The following is a 17,500-nucleotide window of genomic DNA, read 5'->3' as shown; positions in this document are numbered from 1 at the left end:
TTTCTTTATGGACAAGTTGGTGACTTCTGTGTCCTGCCCGACCGAGACATTTTCTTATGAGCCCACACCGGGAATCGAACCCAGGTCCCCTCGGTTCTACGCTCACGGGTTATCCACTAGTGATGAGGTCGCCCTCTGTGATGGTCTAGTTTTAAGTATTTTTATTTTTAAGGTCTGTTTTTATAGCAGCACAATAAAATATAATAAATAAATAAAATAAGCCAAAAGTATAAATATTGCAGTGACCTATAAAGCACCCTTTGCCCAAATAAGGGCTAAGCCGATAGGGTGTGGCCCTGATTCATAGCCTGACCTTTAACCAAGCCCAAATGTTAAGATTGTGCGGCCAGCGTAGTATAGAGGTATGTGTTTTAATTAACACACTTTTATTAGCTTCACCTGTATCTTTATAGGTTCGTATGTATCCGACTGCTTTAGACTCGATTTTGACCCACTTTAAACGGACAGATTCATAATTTACTCTTCCTACATTTATGAAGAAAGAGTAAATTCAAAGTAAATTCTCTTTCCACATTATTTATCAATCGATAAAATCGTCCGTGGTTACAGGAGACGTTTGCCGCTACCGCCTTAACGGATGGACAGTTTTTAATATTTTTTTATTTAAGTACGTAGTTACAGTACTTTCAAATAAGATTGCTCAATTATAAATCTGCATTTACGTTTTATAAATACTAACATATCTATTGCATACATAAAAAACACACGAAAAACGTTTTTATCTAAAAAATCTAAAACTCTAAAACGCAGTAAGTACAATCAACATGCAACAACATAAAGTATATTATACCACACCCTTCAACTTGGTCAAAAATGAACAGCTCAAAATTTACAATTCAATGTGAGGCCTCTTAAGTTTCACTGCTGACGCGCCGACTTTCCACTTTCCACTAGTTTAAATATGCGTAGAACGCTTTATTATTAATATGGATAATATATTTTAATAACACAGCACCGAAACCGGTTCTAAACCGGTTATGATTATTCAATGTTATCGATGCGACAGTGTGTAATGGGATTTCTTTATTCGATGGAGCTGTTTCACCTAATAATTGTGTCGTCAATGTTAAGGTATATCATGTCATATCTTATATCTTTAAACAAATTAAAACAAATTAATTGAAATTTAGTATATAGGGGGTTTCGGGGGCGATAAATCGATCTAGCTAGGAATCTTTTTTAGAAAATGTCATATTCGTGCTTTATTCGTGTTTTATCGACTTAAACTTACTTTTTTAACAAATAGGCAGCGTTTGAGTAGTCCTAATTTATTATGACTCTTCCTGACATCTATTGGCGAATAATAATACTATTTTTTGGCGAATGAAAAAAAATACCAGTCATCATCCAGGTACTATATACCTATATGTTGTAGTAATCTTAGTCAGCTGTTTCATTAAGTGCCTCGATTCTTTATCCTATCGGCCTATTTTTTAAGACTACCTACATAACTATTACCAAAACTAAATCCAAACACTATTTCTTACGTCATAAGGGTATGTAATACGTATATATATGCATTACGCTGTTGTATGGTTATGTTTTAAAATCCCACTACTTTAGTTCTGATGCAAAGAGAAACCGATGTCCAAACTATTTATCGGTAAGTACAACCTTTGTAGAAGAGAATAATTATAAAGGATATTAAATTTAAAGCGAAATTATTTCTAACAAAGAATGTATAGTTTATGTACTAACTATTTAGTAATTAGGCGTACAGTTAGGTGCCCTTTTTGTGGGGAAATCATGCATAGATATCCACGTCCCCCGGGGAAGAGGTCATGGGTTAAGTCGGATTCCCAGCGACCAAAACCCGACTGTGTTCCGTCGAGCTGCATAAGTGAATGGGCCACGGTGCGCTGGGACACCACTTTCCCGTCTCCCGACTTCTCTCGTCATCTATACATAATTCTAAATTACCGGAGGCCCATATCCTTTTCCTTACCCTTCCGAGTCTTTTCCTTTATTCCTCTCGCCAATCCTTTCTTAACCCCTTCCCAATTTAAAGTTAGCTATCCATTTGTAGAGGCCATAAGGTCTGCAATGGACCTTATGCCTCTCCAAATGTTCATGGGCGGTGGTAGCGCTTACATACTTACGACCAGAGATCCCACCAGCTCCATTGCCGTCTGTGACATTAAAAAAAAACAATATTTCACACACCTAACAAACGAACAAACACACGATTAACGTTTCGTTCTAATTATTAGAACTAACTGTATAGCACTCGATACGCTCGTCTTTACAATGCCTAACTGGCTCTTCTTAACACACGATAATAAATCCTTTCACTATGATGATAAAGGTGAAATTTCTTTTGTGTTTTACGCTAAGTCATCACAGCGTAAAATGCATGAATAAACGACGATGATGCTTTGACCCGTATGTTTGTTATGTTAAAGATTTATATACAAATGTATATAAAATATACAAAAATCAAGGAGAACTCTCCTTGATTTTTGTGATTAAATTAATACTTCTTTTAAAGCGAACATAGTATTTACTTGTGTTTGATTTTACGCGAGTATTATACATTTAGAAATTACATACTTTTTCACGGATTTTAAACGCGACATATTTATTATATTAATAACCCGATGTTTCGAACACTTTACAGCGAGCGTGGTCACGGGGAGACTGGCATTCGTAATAATTTATAAAATCTAATCTGTACTCATATGATAAAGCTGAAGAGATTGTTTGTTTGTTTGATCGCACTAATATCAAAAACTGGTCAGATTTGAAAATTTCTTTCAGTGTTAGATAGTCCATTTATTGATAGACCACGGGATATTACCACGGGCGAAGCTGTGGCGGATCGCTAGTTGACTATATAGTTATGATGAAAACTACATTAACACATGCGCGCGGCAACCCCGAAATCGTGTCCCGACGCATAATGTAATCTCTCACAGTTCAAATAGTATGTACCATTCAATCAAAGCAATAACATATCACTTATTATCCTATATATACGTATAGTAATATAAGATACCTATAAACATTAAAACATACGCGCGGCAGCCCCTAAATAATGTCCCGAGCTGCTAAAAACACAGCGTATGTAGCTCGGGCTGGTTCCTCCCGCGTCTCGCTTTTATATTCCCCGGAAGATCGATCCATCTAATATTTAAACGCCTTTGTTGCACGATTGTATGGATTATAATACTGTTTGTTAATGTGGATTAATTTATCGTTTTTTAATTTGGGAGTCGAGCACACTTCGGCACGAATTGGGCCAGTTCGTACGGGGAGATACTGAGGTACCGAACCCCCACAGGAAACCGGCGTGAATTGGTAACATGCTAGTGTGTTTCATATGGTGAGGTTCATGGGCGGTGGTGATCCCTTACCATCATGCGAACCACAGCTCCAGCTGCCTGCTGTGACATAAAAACCACCTAGCGGTTAAATCCTCCATTAATTTGCTACATCTTCAAACGCATATACGTTTGAAATTTGGTCAAGTTTAGTCACTAGTCCTTATACAAACATAAGAAGCTTCAAAATCCGCTAAACCCTATGTTAAAACAATTGGGAGCAATTAGCTTGAGTACTTGTAATTAAACATAACTGGGGCGCGTACGTAACCGTCTGACCGCGCTTTGCAATGCTAAGACCAAACAGTGCTAACGACAAATTTCGTCGCGTGTTGACTGAGCAGCTGTCGCCCGTCGGTTATGTATGACTATTGAATACTTAATGACAACTAGGTCTGTCTAATTTTCCTTTAAAAGCCGCGGCGAAAAGGCTAGTAAACAATAATTTATTTTAGTTTTAAATTTAGGCTATGTCTCCATTATATGATTAGGTACATTATTATTCCAAAACATTTCTATACAAACATTATAACAGAGAAGAAGAGTCTGTATGTTTGGTTGAATGTGCTAATCTCAGGAAGTGCTGGTTCGATTTGAAAAATTCTTTCAGTGTTAGTAGATAGCCTATTTATTGAGGAAGGTTATAGGCTATACATCATCACGAAAAGATCGATAGAGCACAAATGAAGAATGTTTAAAAATTGGGGACATTTTTGCCTATTGAGAGCTTTGGCTGCATGCGCTGCCAGATAGCGTAAGCCGAAAGTAACTATTTTACGCGGATGAAGTCGCGTACGGAAGCTAGTCAAGAAAATCTAAACTGAATGAAGTCATTACATGCATTTACACCTTCCAAAGATGGAAGTGGGTTATAATTAATTTAACATTAACCTAAATTTGTGTGAACCACAAAGCTGGCAACCCATAGTACAATACATATGCTGTATAGAGTACAATGACATCACAAAAAATTGTGTTGCATGATGTTATAACACAATGCAAAAGATAAGCGAAGTTTGTTGAACTACCTGTGATTTTTTCTAGCATTCTCAAACACATATTGGTTGTTATATGCATTTTAGATTCAATCCTACTATTAATAATATTATAAATGCGAAAGTTTGTAAGGATGTGTGTGTTTGTTGCTCGTTCATGCAAAGACTACTGAACAGATTGTAATGAAATTAGGTACGTACACAGCTGGACAACTAGAATAACATATAGGTAACTTTTTAACCCGATATTCCTATGGGATACGGACTTACACGGGTGAAACCGCTGCCTCTTCATAACTAGATGGTATATATCAAAGTCCCTTCATGTGTCTGTATACTGTATGTATACTTAGGTCTTCAAAACTACACAACGGATTGTGTTGGGTATTTTTTAAACAATAAAATAATTTAAGAGGAATGTTTATATATTTATTGACATCTATTAAAGTAAATGCATGTGAAGCCGTGGGCAAAAACTAGTTTTATATATATTTGAAGTGTAAATAAATAAACAATTAGCTTTGATTAATATGGAACTGGTTTTTTAGTTAATAATGGCAAGCAAAATCTTCTTCTATACCATAATCTATGAATTTTTATTTGACATTATATAATATACTTAATTTATAACATTGATTTGCCTACAAATTATTATTTATTAATAGCCTAAGAGTTTTCTCCAAATAATTCCTGCTCCCATGGGATGTCAAGAATGAAAACTATGCATTTTCTCAGGGCTCAAACTATGTCTGTACTAAATTTCATCACAATTGGTTCAGTGGTTTAGTTGTACAGACAGAGTTACTTTCATATTCATAATATAGGTAGAGAATTTGACATCTGTTACTTGTATGTATGAAAATAAATAAATATAATATTTATGTTTTGTTTAAATATATTTTTTTGATAATAAATGATTTATATGACGTATTTTTTGTGACTGAAAATTTTTTTTTTTATTTAATAAACTATTTGACACATCTTGTTTATAAATTAAATGCTAACAATTCGTTTATTTAACTATGTTAACTACCCTTTTTAGTAACATTATAGATTTATTATTTTGTACACTTAAGTATTTTTTTGCATTCAGATGTAGATTTAAACATAAAAGTACCCTTAAACATGAAATAAAAAATATTAGCTGGCTTACCTTTAAAGTAGATGAAGGCTTCTATGCCAAAAATCCATGAAATAACACTAACACCATTTCACTGCCACAAACTTATATATTTAAAGAACACTGCACACACTTTTTTCACAACAACAAAATTTATCTATAAGCATACAGGATTCCCAACACGATGTTTTTAAAACTTACAATATGTCAATCAATAACATTTTAGCAGTAGGAGTAAAATTCGGTACCGGTTAAAATTTTTTTCACTATATATTCGTTACAATAATTATTATGGTGTTTTAATGAGAATATTTTCTGAACGTAAATAGAAGTCGACCCTCCCTGGCATAAACTACGATCTGAGAAGTCAACAACCGTTTGACAGATAGAGCAAGTTTTACCAGTGTTGCCAGGTTTAAATTTTAATTTCAAGCATTTTAAGTTTTTGAGATTGTTCTTTAATAACTTGTGTAAAAAGTATTTATCAAACTTATTTATCAAGCATCTACATCACAAGAACTATTGAAAAATTCAATCAAAAGTTATAATGAAATCGATCCACACACTTAAAATCTGACTAAATTTTTATTTTAATATACAAACAATTTTAATAGGTATATTCATGCATTCGTATAACATCCGAGTTTTATTTTATCTATTATTATACTGAATGGAAAATGTTGAATTTTATAGATCAGAAATAAAATTGATTAGATAATATTGTATTGTATTAATTGTCTTTACACAGAATCGTCATAGAAAATAGATATTATATTAAAAGAGAACTCAAAACATGTATTTATTATGAACTTCTTTTACTTATTAACTCATCAACTTAATATCATCATTACATAGCATTATGTGGTGTGTTGGGTTTGTTCCTTGAAATAATGGAAAGTCTAAGATCTGGTATCACAGATTACTACTGTGTTTCCAATCGCAATAATTCTAAAACCTTATAATTTATTAATGCCCAGATATTAATTTAGGATGGAAAATAGAAAGATGTTCAAAACAAAGTAGTAACATACAAGGTAATATTTTATAGACCACATTAAATTGCAGTCTAACAGATTTTTGTGTATAATATTGCCAGTAATAAAAATACTTGAGGTTTAACTAACAATATTAAAAGGTACTCTGTGATGATTATTGACCAAAGAGGCTATAATAATTTTTGAAAAGAAAGAAAACTGCATTCAACGTCTGGAGGGTAGACAAAACCTGTAGTTCAAAGATGTCCGACAATTTACTTACCACATCCGAGAATCGAAACGACTAAAATCTGTTAAAATTACACTCTGTAGGTACTTCAGGAATTACAAAGATGAAAAACTTGCCATCTCATATGAAATTAAGCCCATTAAATCTGGACTTTTAAATTCAATAGATCAAGTTGAGCATTATTTTTTAAAGTTCCACATGTTTACTAATGTTAGCAATTAATATTAAATTATCATTGACGTCATTTGTCCATTAAAATGACGAAAAACTGTTAGATAAGACATGGATAAGACAATTGCATTTTAGGTAATGTATATAATATATACATATAACGTTTGTTTTTTACAATTTTCTCTAAATCATTGAAATAATTAAGTTTAGGTAACTATTAACTGAGTAACCAAACTTTTTTATATATATTTACACAGATTATCCCTATTGAATCTAACGCTATTGTCGCCTTTTCTCCTTCAAACTATCTCCGTACAAATTTCATTCAAATTGTTTCTGAGATAAGCGCGTTCAAGCAAACAAACAAACTCTTCAAATTTATACGCAAGTATATAAGTATGTGTGATAATAAAAACACTAAACAACCGTGACCATGCTTTATATACCATACTTTATATAAACAATTGCTTGTAAAATATGATTCTATAATATATATAAACCAACATTTTCTCTCTATTCAACATTGTATTCAGTTCAAAGAAATGATTAATTCAGTATCAGATACAGAGGAAATAAAACTAGATTAATTGCCTATTAAATTTCTACGCAATTAAAGCTTGTCATGCGCGAAGATATATAATGATTAAAATGTTGCCATGATTAAAAACTTATACATCAATATTTCAATTAAATATTTTCACTAAAATGGCTTAAAAAGCGAAAGTGTCAGAACATTAATAAAATATTCTTTACTTAATAGATATATTATTTTTCGCAAATATTTATTGCGATATTAATATTTGTAGTTTATTCATTTAAAAATTTATTGTGTTTGTTGAAACTTATACAAAATAATTCAAGAATGTACCTTGATCAATTTATAAATATTTGAGTTTATAACGTGAAGTCTAAAGAAACTAACTCGGATTCTTTAAAGTTTATCTTTGCAATTAAAACTCCAATATGAAAGGATTATTGAAATAGCTTGAAGGAAAAAATAAATTTCTTGACATCATTCTCATAAACGCCTAGTGTGTAAACGCCCTAACGCCCTAAGTTTTACTTTCTCGTAAGAAAATTCTCAGTTTAGTTTTCTAAACATTTTAAACATATGTGCGTCACTAAAGAACACGTCGATCGTGTTCAAATTCAACAAATTACGTAATTTAATATATTCGATAAATTAACATAAATCAAGCATGATGAAACTGAGTGCAATCTAATCAGTAAGTAATATACTTTGTATCAGACAACAACACTGTGCAAAATAACGAGTGATTAAAGTGATAAAATTACAGAAAAAAATGGCGGGAAAGTTATTAGTGTCAATGTCATTTTTTATTTTCTTAACGGCCAGTGCTTACGATTTGAAGCAAGTTCTTATTTTAAGTAGGCATAATATTAGAGCGCCTCTGTCTTCAAATCTACATAATCTGTCGAATAATACATGGCCAAAGTGGAACACACAACCAGGTTTTTTAACCGCAAAAGGTGCTTTATTGGAAGGTTATATTGGTAATTATATATCAAACTGGCTGGTGAAGAAAGGTTTGTTACCAAACGGATGTCCGGATTCGAATGATGTGTATATTTATGCAAACACTAGACAAAGGACACGTGAAACAGCTAAAGCTTTTGTCAATGGTGCTTTTAAAAACTGTAGTGTTACCGTATATAGCAAGAACTCCACTAAAATGGATCCCGTATTTAACCCTGTATTTCGAAATATGTCGCTGGAGTTAAAATCACAAATTGTTGAAGAGATGAAGCAAAAATTAGACAATTTACGACTAAAAAAGGCTTACTCAAAATTAAATGATTTAGTCCATTTGGAACATTCCCCTATCTGTAAAAAAAGTAATGTATGCAATTTTTTACACGCAAAAGACAGTATTGTCTATGAAATAGGAGAAGAACCGAATATAAATGGTCCTCTTGCATACACAAACTCGATAGTTGACGCTTTTATCATGAGCTACTACGAAGGAATGCCTACGAGCGATGTTGCATGGGGAAAAATTAAATCATCTAAAGATTGGAATTTACTTACGCGTGTCACACAAGAAAATCAAAATGTCAGGTTTAATAGCACAGTTTTGGCCAAGGAAGTAGCGAAACCGTTACTAAAATATATTTATGACATATTTAAGAATGAGAATTCACCAAAATTTACGCTACTCGTTGGTCATGATGCAAATTTAAATTCAGTTATGGCGGCGATAGGTTTTAAGCCCTATGTGTTGCCAGATCAGTATGAAGTCACGCCTCTGGGCGGTAAATTAGTTTTTCAGAAATGGCATGATAGTAAATTAAATAAAGATCTTCTAAAAGTGGATTACATATATCAGACTGTTAAGCAATTGAGAGATGGTGATGTTTTATCTGAATCTAATCCACCCCGCTGGATGAAAATGGAGATTCGCAACTGTCAAAATGATTTTGATGGTTTTTGCCAATGGAGCGATTTTATTGAAATTATGAAATCCATTTCTTATTAATAAATAATTTATATTATTTTCGTTTTAATTTTTGTAAAATGAAATTATGAAAATTGTTATTTATAGAAGACCGTGCATCTATTTATTTATACATGATATTTATTTATTTGTAATTTATATTAAAATTTCAAACAGCCTTTTTTTTAATTTTCCAAAATTAGATTTTAAGAGTCATAAAATAATTACTTTAAGGAGTGCCTATTCATTAAAGTTATCTGTTGAATAAATGAACTAAAAATTATACGTCTTAAGGTCAAATATTATCATGGAAAATATGATTTCTGCTAATAATTTCGTCATAATGTTCTGACTCAGTCAATAACTATTTATTTTAAATTTAATATATTATATTAAATTATTAAGAATAGTATAAGAATGCAGCTATTCAAAGGACTAAGAAAGGTTTTCACTTTATTCTCATACATTAGACGTAGTTGTGGAAAAAAACTTTTTTGTCTATCGCTGTCCGTTACAGTGCTTTTCTAGAAATATGCTATGTTACGTTGCTGCTGAGCGACCTATCATATTCATTGATGCACATAGCACTGGTGGAAATGGATTCCACTAAGATTTTTTTTTATATGGAAGTTTGCATGCAACAGATGTATAATATGGACGGTGGCAAGTTTTATAGGTATGCGTAAAGCGGAGCATATTATGTAGGCCCATATTTATCGCTGAAAGTTGCCACGCCATCGTGGAAGCAAACATTTATTTCATATCTCGCAATATGCGAAGAAGAACATAGGGAAGAAGATGAATTATTATTCTTTTTTTGCGTGGCGTCACATCTTCGGCGGCAAGTTTGGCATAATAAGTAACTGCGATTCACACAAAATTTTTTTAAAATAACAATTCTTTTTTAAAATAGTTAAATTATTATCTAACGGATTTTACAATTTCACTGCGACTATACTTAGATAAGACTGCGACTCAATCGTCTTAACGTCAATGGATCAAAGCTGTTAAAATGTCAAATGTCAATGCCAATTAAATCAGCTGATTGGCGATTGCTGATAATGACAACTTGCGCTTTATTTACTTACCATTTAGCATTATAATCATAAAATCATCAACAGTGTATTATTTCCGTGTTCGCATGCACGAGCGAACAATATTTATATTTAAAAATGACGACACATGATTATGAAGTTATTTTTACTTTTATTTGTAGGTTACTTTCTCTGTATCTCCCTCCACTAGACAAAGAAGAATATTTTAATCATTCGCAAGTTAAAACTGCAGTATGTCATTTAAATAAACACCTAGCGTACGTATAAAATGTACACGCGAAACGTTTTCCTTAACTGCTTTCTGTTTTTCTGTTTCACACTGAGCGTGTTTGTGTTTTTGTTATGTTTCGATTTTAAGCCAGTGAATCATTATAAACTAGAAAAAGTGGTGTTACTGAGCCGTCACAATTTAAGAACGCCTCTGTCGAAAAGCCTAAAAAAGTTAACACCACAAACATGGCCACAATGGAAAGAGAGTCCTGGATATTTGACAGAAAAAGGATTTATATTAGAAGGCTATATGGGAACGTTTTTCTATAATTGGCTGTCTAAAGAGGGTCTTCTCTCTACTAGCTGTCCGGATGAAAACCAATTTTATGTCTATGCAAATAATGTTCAAAGAACAATGGCATCGGCCCAAGCTTTTGTGACAAATGCATTTCCCACTTGCAATGTGAGTGTGCATCACTCAAAAGATAGTTATGATCCTATATTCAGTCCATACATTCACAATGATACAGAAATCTTTAAGAAACTAGCTCTGAATGAAATGAATGCTATATTACAAAATCTGGACTTAAAAAGTGCTTATAAAAGTCTAGAGCATATTTTAAATTATCAATCATCTGATCTTTGTAAACTGGAGAAGAAGTGTAACATGCAAAGTGAAGAAAATATAATAAATATTACTGTAGGAGCGAAGCCATTACTCAAAGGGCCACTGAAACTCGGCAATGAAGCGATAGATGCATTTTTTATGGAGTATTACAGTGGGTTTTCTTTAGACCGTGTTGCGTGGGGTCAGTTATTACACACAAATGAATGGCAGAGAATTCTGCCCATATTACAAAGCTATCACAATGTTATTTTCAATACCAGTATAGTTGCCAAGGATATAAGCTTTCCACTTCTTAAATATATGGCCCATATACTGACAAAAGATGATCCAAAAATAACCCTACTTATGGGTCATGATGCAAATATCAATGTTGTATTGAATACAATGGAATTTAAACCTTTTGTGTTAGATCATGAGTTTGTTAATACTCCAATTGGCGGGAAGATGGTTTTCCAAAAATGGTTTGACACTCATAATAAGGAGTATTTGTTAAAAATTCAATATGTTTATCAAAGTGCTGAACAGCTGAGGAACGCAACGGTTTTAAATGATGAAAATCCGCCACGATTTACTGTGTTAGAATTAAAGAAATGTCCAGTGAATGAAGATGGGTTTTGTTCGTGGGATTTGTTTGTAGATTTTTTAAAAAGTATTGATATTGTATAATTGTAACAACATGGCTAGTTTTGCAACTTCTAGATAAGACATAATCATTATTTTAATTTACACTTCTGGACATAGGCCTCTCTTATAGCACGCCACTGAGCCCGGTCGTTGGCTCTGTCAGCAATTGTGACCAGCAGCTCTATGAATTTCGTCACTCCACCTAGTAGCAAGATAAGACATATAGTGAAGTCCCGTGTCCCCTAGTGGGGTATGGGGCAGATGATGTACATCCGTTTCACTGATCGATTTTCTTTAGGGACAAGTAGGTGATCGGCCTTCTGTGTCCTGCCAGACCGAGACATTTTTTTGTTTGTGCGTCCCCACCGGGAATTGAACCCAGGACCCCTCGGTTCTACGCTCACGCGTTAACCACTGTAGCAAGGAGGCGATCAGACATAGACATTCTTTTATCTAGTACCAAAGCAGGAACACAGAGAGTTGAAAATCAAACAATTGTGTAAGATGCAAACATAAGTAACGATGCCAAAGATTTATGTAACACTGGCTTATAAGACCTAAAATTAATTATGAGTCAATCATGTTTGAAAAATGAAAATATTCTTCAATATGTGTAAAATAATCTATCAGATTTTATCATTAAGTGGTATAAACCACCCCTATAGTTTGCAGCTTCTGTATATGACCTAGTTATCCATTAGTTAAATTGTACAAAATTATAAGTAACTAGCTGCGCTATTAGTAGGATTATTAATTATCCTATAAATATTATAAATACGAAAGTTTGTAAGGATGAGTGTGTGTGTGTTTGTTACTCTTTCACGCACAAACAACGGAACTGATTGCAATGAAATTGGTACGTAGATAGCTGGACAACTGGAAAAACATACCTATAGGCAACTTTTTATCCCGGAATACGGACTTACGCGGGTGAAACCGCGGGGCGCAGGTAGTAATTTATAATAATGATAGTAGGACATCAGTTACTTAATCAGAAAGTTAGGCAAATGTAGTGGTTACTTATCCGTTATTAACTAATGGCAAATAATGGTCGCAAATAACATCAAATATAGTAGCTTATCAGTGACTTGACAAGTTGTAGTCTATAAACTTAACACTTATGGCCTATCAAGTCACGTAGACAAATTTTAAAAGAATAATAAATTAACCAGTAAAATATCCATGTGATAAGACAATTGATTTGAAGTATGTTGGAAACAATTGAAAAATATCTATTATATGTTGTATACAGAATATATAGAAATAGAATATGTTGTATATAAAAATGAGAAAAGCTAAAAAGTAGACTTAATATCTGGCACTAGCTTTCCGTCCCGACTTTACCCGTGGTAAATATATAATAGCACTCGGGGATCACGAACTTTGAAATCAGTATATATTTAATGAGATTAACACGTTCAAACAAACTCTTCATATTTATATTATTACAAAGATAAGAAAGAATATTATGAATTAATTTATGTATATTTCTTTAGTGCACAATCTTAAAAAGAAACACTAAGAATACAATAAACAGAAAAAAGGCTTCATTTGTACAAGAGGCGGCCTTATTGCTTAGCAGCAATCTCTGCTATGCTTTGAATTTTATTTTATTACGTCCTAAAAGCGAAGGAGGCTCACTTCTGACTATTTCTTTAGTTCTATAACTGGATAGCTCAGATTTTCAACTGATTCGTGTGACATTTTGTGTTTATTGGAAATTGCTTTACAATTTGGAGTGCTACACAGGGACACTTCGTTGATCTTTTTTTGTAGAAAATAATTATATGAAATAAGCTCTACTAATGTATTTTTAGAATGTGTTTTATGCGTTATATTAAAATGTTTATTTACATAACTGTATTAGTGTTTTTACCCGTGGGATGAATATAATAAAAAAAAAAATGTTTTTTTTTTACTTTCACTGCACGTTTGATTTTTATACTATAGGAAATTATTAGAAAAAGTATAATGTACTAAAACATTCTTTTTGTTGGGTAATTTCAAAAATATGTGATATTCATATTTATTAAGTCTTTGAAGTAATAGATATTGTAGTCCATATAAGGGAAGATGACCGCCTCCTTGGTACAGTGGTTAACGCGTGAGCTTAGAACCGAGGGGTCCTGGGTTCGATTCCCAGTGGGGACGCACAAAAAAAAAAAATGTCTCGGTCTGGCAGGATACAGAAGGCTGATCACCTACTTGTCCATAAAAAAAATCGATCAGTAAAACAGATGTATATCATCTACCCCATACCCCACCTAGGGGACACGGGACTTCACTTTTATAAGGGAAGCCGCGAGCGAAAAGCTAGATATGAATAAAATATACCTGTTACAAAGATGACATAAACAGCAGGGCTAAATAGTCAATATCGGAGAATCATAAGATGATAATAAATTACGTCCATGGATTTGGGTTTAAGAGATGAATGGAGATTGAGTCTATACTGGATGGATGGATACCATACAATGACGACTCGATGAAACGACGTCAAAACTCGTTGTCACGTGTTTATTAATTTTGGCAGTAGATTAATTTTGACAATCTTCTATCTTTCGTCTTGCGAAATATCAAAATTATAATGTAAATCAAATCTGTTAGTAATTCTAATCCAAAATTAACAAGTGATGATTCTGGAGTAAATTGATAAGTAAAAATTTGGGATGTCTTTGAAAATTCCGGCTCAAATAAACGTCACCATAAACGCACATAAACGATGGGTTAGAACCCTGCATGACGCTCAAGAATTAATTGAAAATGATTCTGCACTTCAGGTAGCTAGCTTTTTTTTTTATACGCCTTAGTAAAAAAGTATGCTGAATGTTGGAGTCGAGCACGAATTGGGCCAGCTCGCACCAAAGCGACAGTACCACATCGTCACAAAAGATTGGCGTTAAATAGTGTCATGGTACTGTGTGTCAGGTGTCGTTTGGTGATTGGGGCAGCCGTAGGCCCGTATCCTATTCCTTACCCTTCCCAGTCCATTCCTTTATTCCCGTCGTCAATGCTATCCTTATCCTTTCTCCCTCACATACATCCATTCATCAAAATACAATATTTTTACAATCTCTCATTTGATATCCATATTGCTACGATAAAAAAATAATATTGCACCATTTTTTTTAATTTATATAGCCCATGTCTTTTTGACCTGACTGACTGACATCGACACCTCATAGTCAAAATCTGTTCAGGAGTTTGCGCGGGAGAGCGTGCCAAAGATATGGACATACGCCCGAAAAACATTATCTTCTTAAGCTTTTACGGTTTACGCTATTTTATTTTAGTCACAATCATCACAATTTGAGCGTTAAAACACACAGAATAAACAATTTTCAGGAGAAAGCTGCCAAAGGCTTTTGGATAAAAGATCGAAGAGTGCCCCCAGAAATTCTTGGAACCACTTATGCAGAATATTGCGATCTCATCAACAGAATGTACGACGCCTACCTCAATAGTGTCCACTTGCAGAGAGCACCCTATATCATAGCCATAATTAATGTTCTTATGAAACGGTAGATATATTTTTTTATAAAGAGAATTAACTATTTTATACTTTTTGGATTATGGATTTATTGAACTAAATACGCGTAGCATTTATTTAGAACTGTTACTAATGAGGGGGCAATGGAGTAGCGTGATTTAAGAAAAGCTGTGTAAAAATTTGTTTTAGGCAAATGAAGAGCAATGGAGGCTTCTGAAATCTCGATTTTATTTCAAATCAATCAATATTCTTTTAATAGAAAATTCTATTTATGTTTTAATTATATGATGATGAAACAGTGATTTATTTCGTAAGTTATATAGTATTTCCGCGGACAGTTCACCAATTTTATTAACTAAATGAATTGAATTAACTAAAAAAAAACCTATTTTGTGTTGTTTGCTGACGTCATAATAATCATTACGTCTAGTATTAATACATATGATATATGAGATTAATCCTACTTCCTATTCTATCCTACTAATATTATATACTGTCCTTCCTACTTCCTACTAATATTATAAATGCAAAAGTTTGTTAGGATGTGTGTGTGTGTGTGTGTGTGTGTGTGTTTGTTACTCTTTCACGCAAAAAGTACTAAACCGAGTTCAATGAAATTTGGTACATAGACAGCTGGGCAACTTGAATAACATACAGGCTACTTTTCATGCCGATATTCCTACAGGATACGGACTTACGCGGGTGAAACCGCGGGGCGCAGCTAGTATTTCAGTATTTTATTGTTTTCAGTATGTACGAGCTACGAAACGAATTAGTTAATTTAATAGTGAATGACTATATTTATGTCGATCAGGCTTTGATAAATACTCGACGGACACCTTTTGATATTCAGGTAATTTTAAAAATAACATTTAACGCCTTCAAATCATATCTCGACCTAATTTTATGCAAGCATCACCAATCTCGGTTCATCCATTCAAAACGTTTCTAAGATACAAACCCAAAATATACAGTCGAAATTAAGTCGAACTGAGGAAGTTTCTTCTTTTGAGTCGGCAAAAAATAAAAAAGGTCTAAGTGAAAAGGTCTCGATGAATGTAATTCTTAAAGTGTATTTGTATGTCCTTCTATAAAGTCGCAACGGAGCGATTTTATAATATGATTTTTGTGTCTGGGTGTAGTTAAGAGGCTGAAGAGTGACATGGGCTACTTTTTATCACGGTAAAACATTCGAATGCAATGTAAATTGGTGATTATCTATTCAACTATTCACAGATAGTTATACCTTACCATTTACCATTGGAATGTAGGGAGGACTCGATGGAGCAATTACTACAAAAGATGTGGACGGATGCTATTGAAAGGAAGAAGGCACCGCCGAATAAGGTAATTATGGACATTCATTAGGTTATTAAATATTCACTTATTTTACAGAAGGCCGGCGTGAAATAGAAGCATACTGCTGTGTTTCGTACGGGGAGGGAGCCGGAGGCCTGTTTCCTTTACCTCATCCTTCCCAGTCCATCCCTTCTTTCCAGTCGTCAATCCTTTCTTTAACCTTTTCCCCTTAAAAGCGGACAGCGTATTCGCAAAGCCACTTACTCTGCGAATATTCATGGGCGGTGGTGATCGCTTACCATTAAGCGAACTACCAGCTCAGCTGCCCATTAGTAGAAAAATAAGAAATGATAGGGAATTCAAGAATAGAGTGGAACCTAAGGATGCGCGTTCCATCTTATGCCACAGTTATGCTTACTATCAGGCGAAATCGTGGCCAAGCGCTAGATTTTCTGGAATACCTAACGTTTTATGTTCCTCATTACATCCCCAGAAAGCCTCTGCGAACTTTTAGTCTTCCAACATGTAGAACAACTCTCGGTTCGAACTGGTCAGTACTGCGCACATTAAAAACATACAACGAAATCTTCCCTAACATCCTGAACTTAATTTTTAGTTTTATAGCATTGAAATGCTTTTAAATATAAATGAGAAATTTTTTTAAGAATAGAAAAAATTCGATCACGGGGCGGGATTTGAACCCGCGTTTCTTGCCTAACCGTAGCAACGCCTAGCCACGTCTTAGAACTATGGATATAAAAAATTACTTCAACTTTGTACCCCATCCTCATTTACTACAGTTATCTGCCTTTTTATTAACACGCTTTTATTAGCTTCACTTGTATGTTTGTATGTATGTATGTAACTCACACCCGTTTTTCTCCCAC

The 17,500-nt window shown here is 33.6% G+C and overlaps 2 protein-coding genes across 2 annotated transcripts in view; both read left to right on the top strand.

Annotated features, from left to right (window-relative positions):
• Nucleotides 1-7,955: 7,955 nt before the first annotated feature.
• Nucleotides 7,956-9,371, top strand: LOC119838212 (glucose-1-phosphatase-like). The gene has a single exon (XM_038364061.1). It carries the CDS (start codon nt 8,156-8,158, stop codon nt 9,347-9,349), a length of 1,194 nt encoding a protein of 397 aa, XP_038219989.1. The 5' UTR covers nt 7,956-8,155; the 3' UTR covers nt 9,350-9,371.
• A 1,003-nt stretch (nt 9,372-10,374) lies between these two features.
• The window catches only part of LOC119838071, a 22,251-nt gene continuing 15,125 nt past the window's right edge, over nt 10,375-17,500 (top strand). The window contains exons 1-4 of the mRNA XM_038363880.1: nt 10,375-11,860; nt 15,170-15,345; nt 16,065-16,167; nt 16,551-16,661. Of these exons, the coding sequence (XP_038219808.1) occupies nt 10,631-11,860; nt 15,170-15,345; nt 16,065-16,167; nt 16,551-16,661 (1,620 nt within the window). The 5' untranslated portion in view covers nt 10,375-10,630. The remainder of the gene's footprint in view (nt 11,861-15,169; nt 15,346-16,064; nt 16,168-16,550; nt 16,662-17,500) is intronic.

The sequence above is a fragment of the Zerene cesonia genome, unplaced genomic scaffold (assembly GCF_012273895.1).
Source record: "Zerene cesonia ecotype Mississippi unplaced genomic scaffold, Zerene_cesonia_1.1 Zces_u001, whole genome shotgun sequence".
Taxonomy (NCBI): Eukaryota; Metazoa; Arthropoda; class Insecta; order Lepidoptera; family Pieridae; genus Zerene; species Zerene cesonia.
Note: the sequence above shows the minus strand (reverse complement) of the source record. Positions and strands in the feature narration are given on the sequence as shown.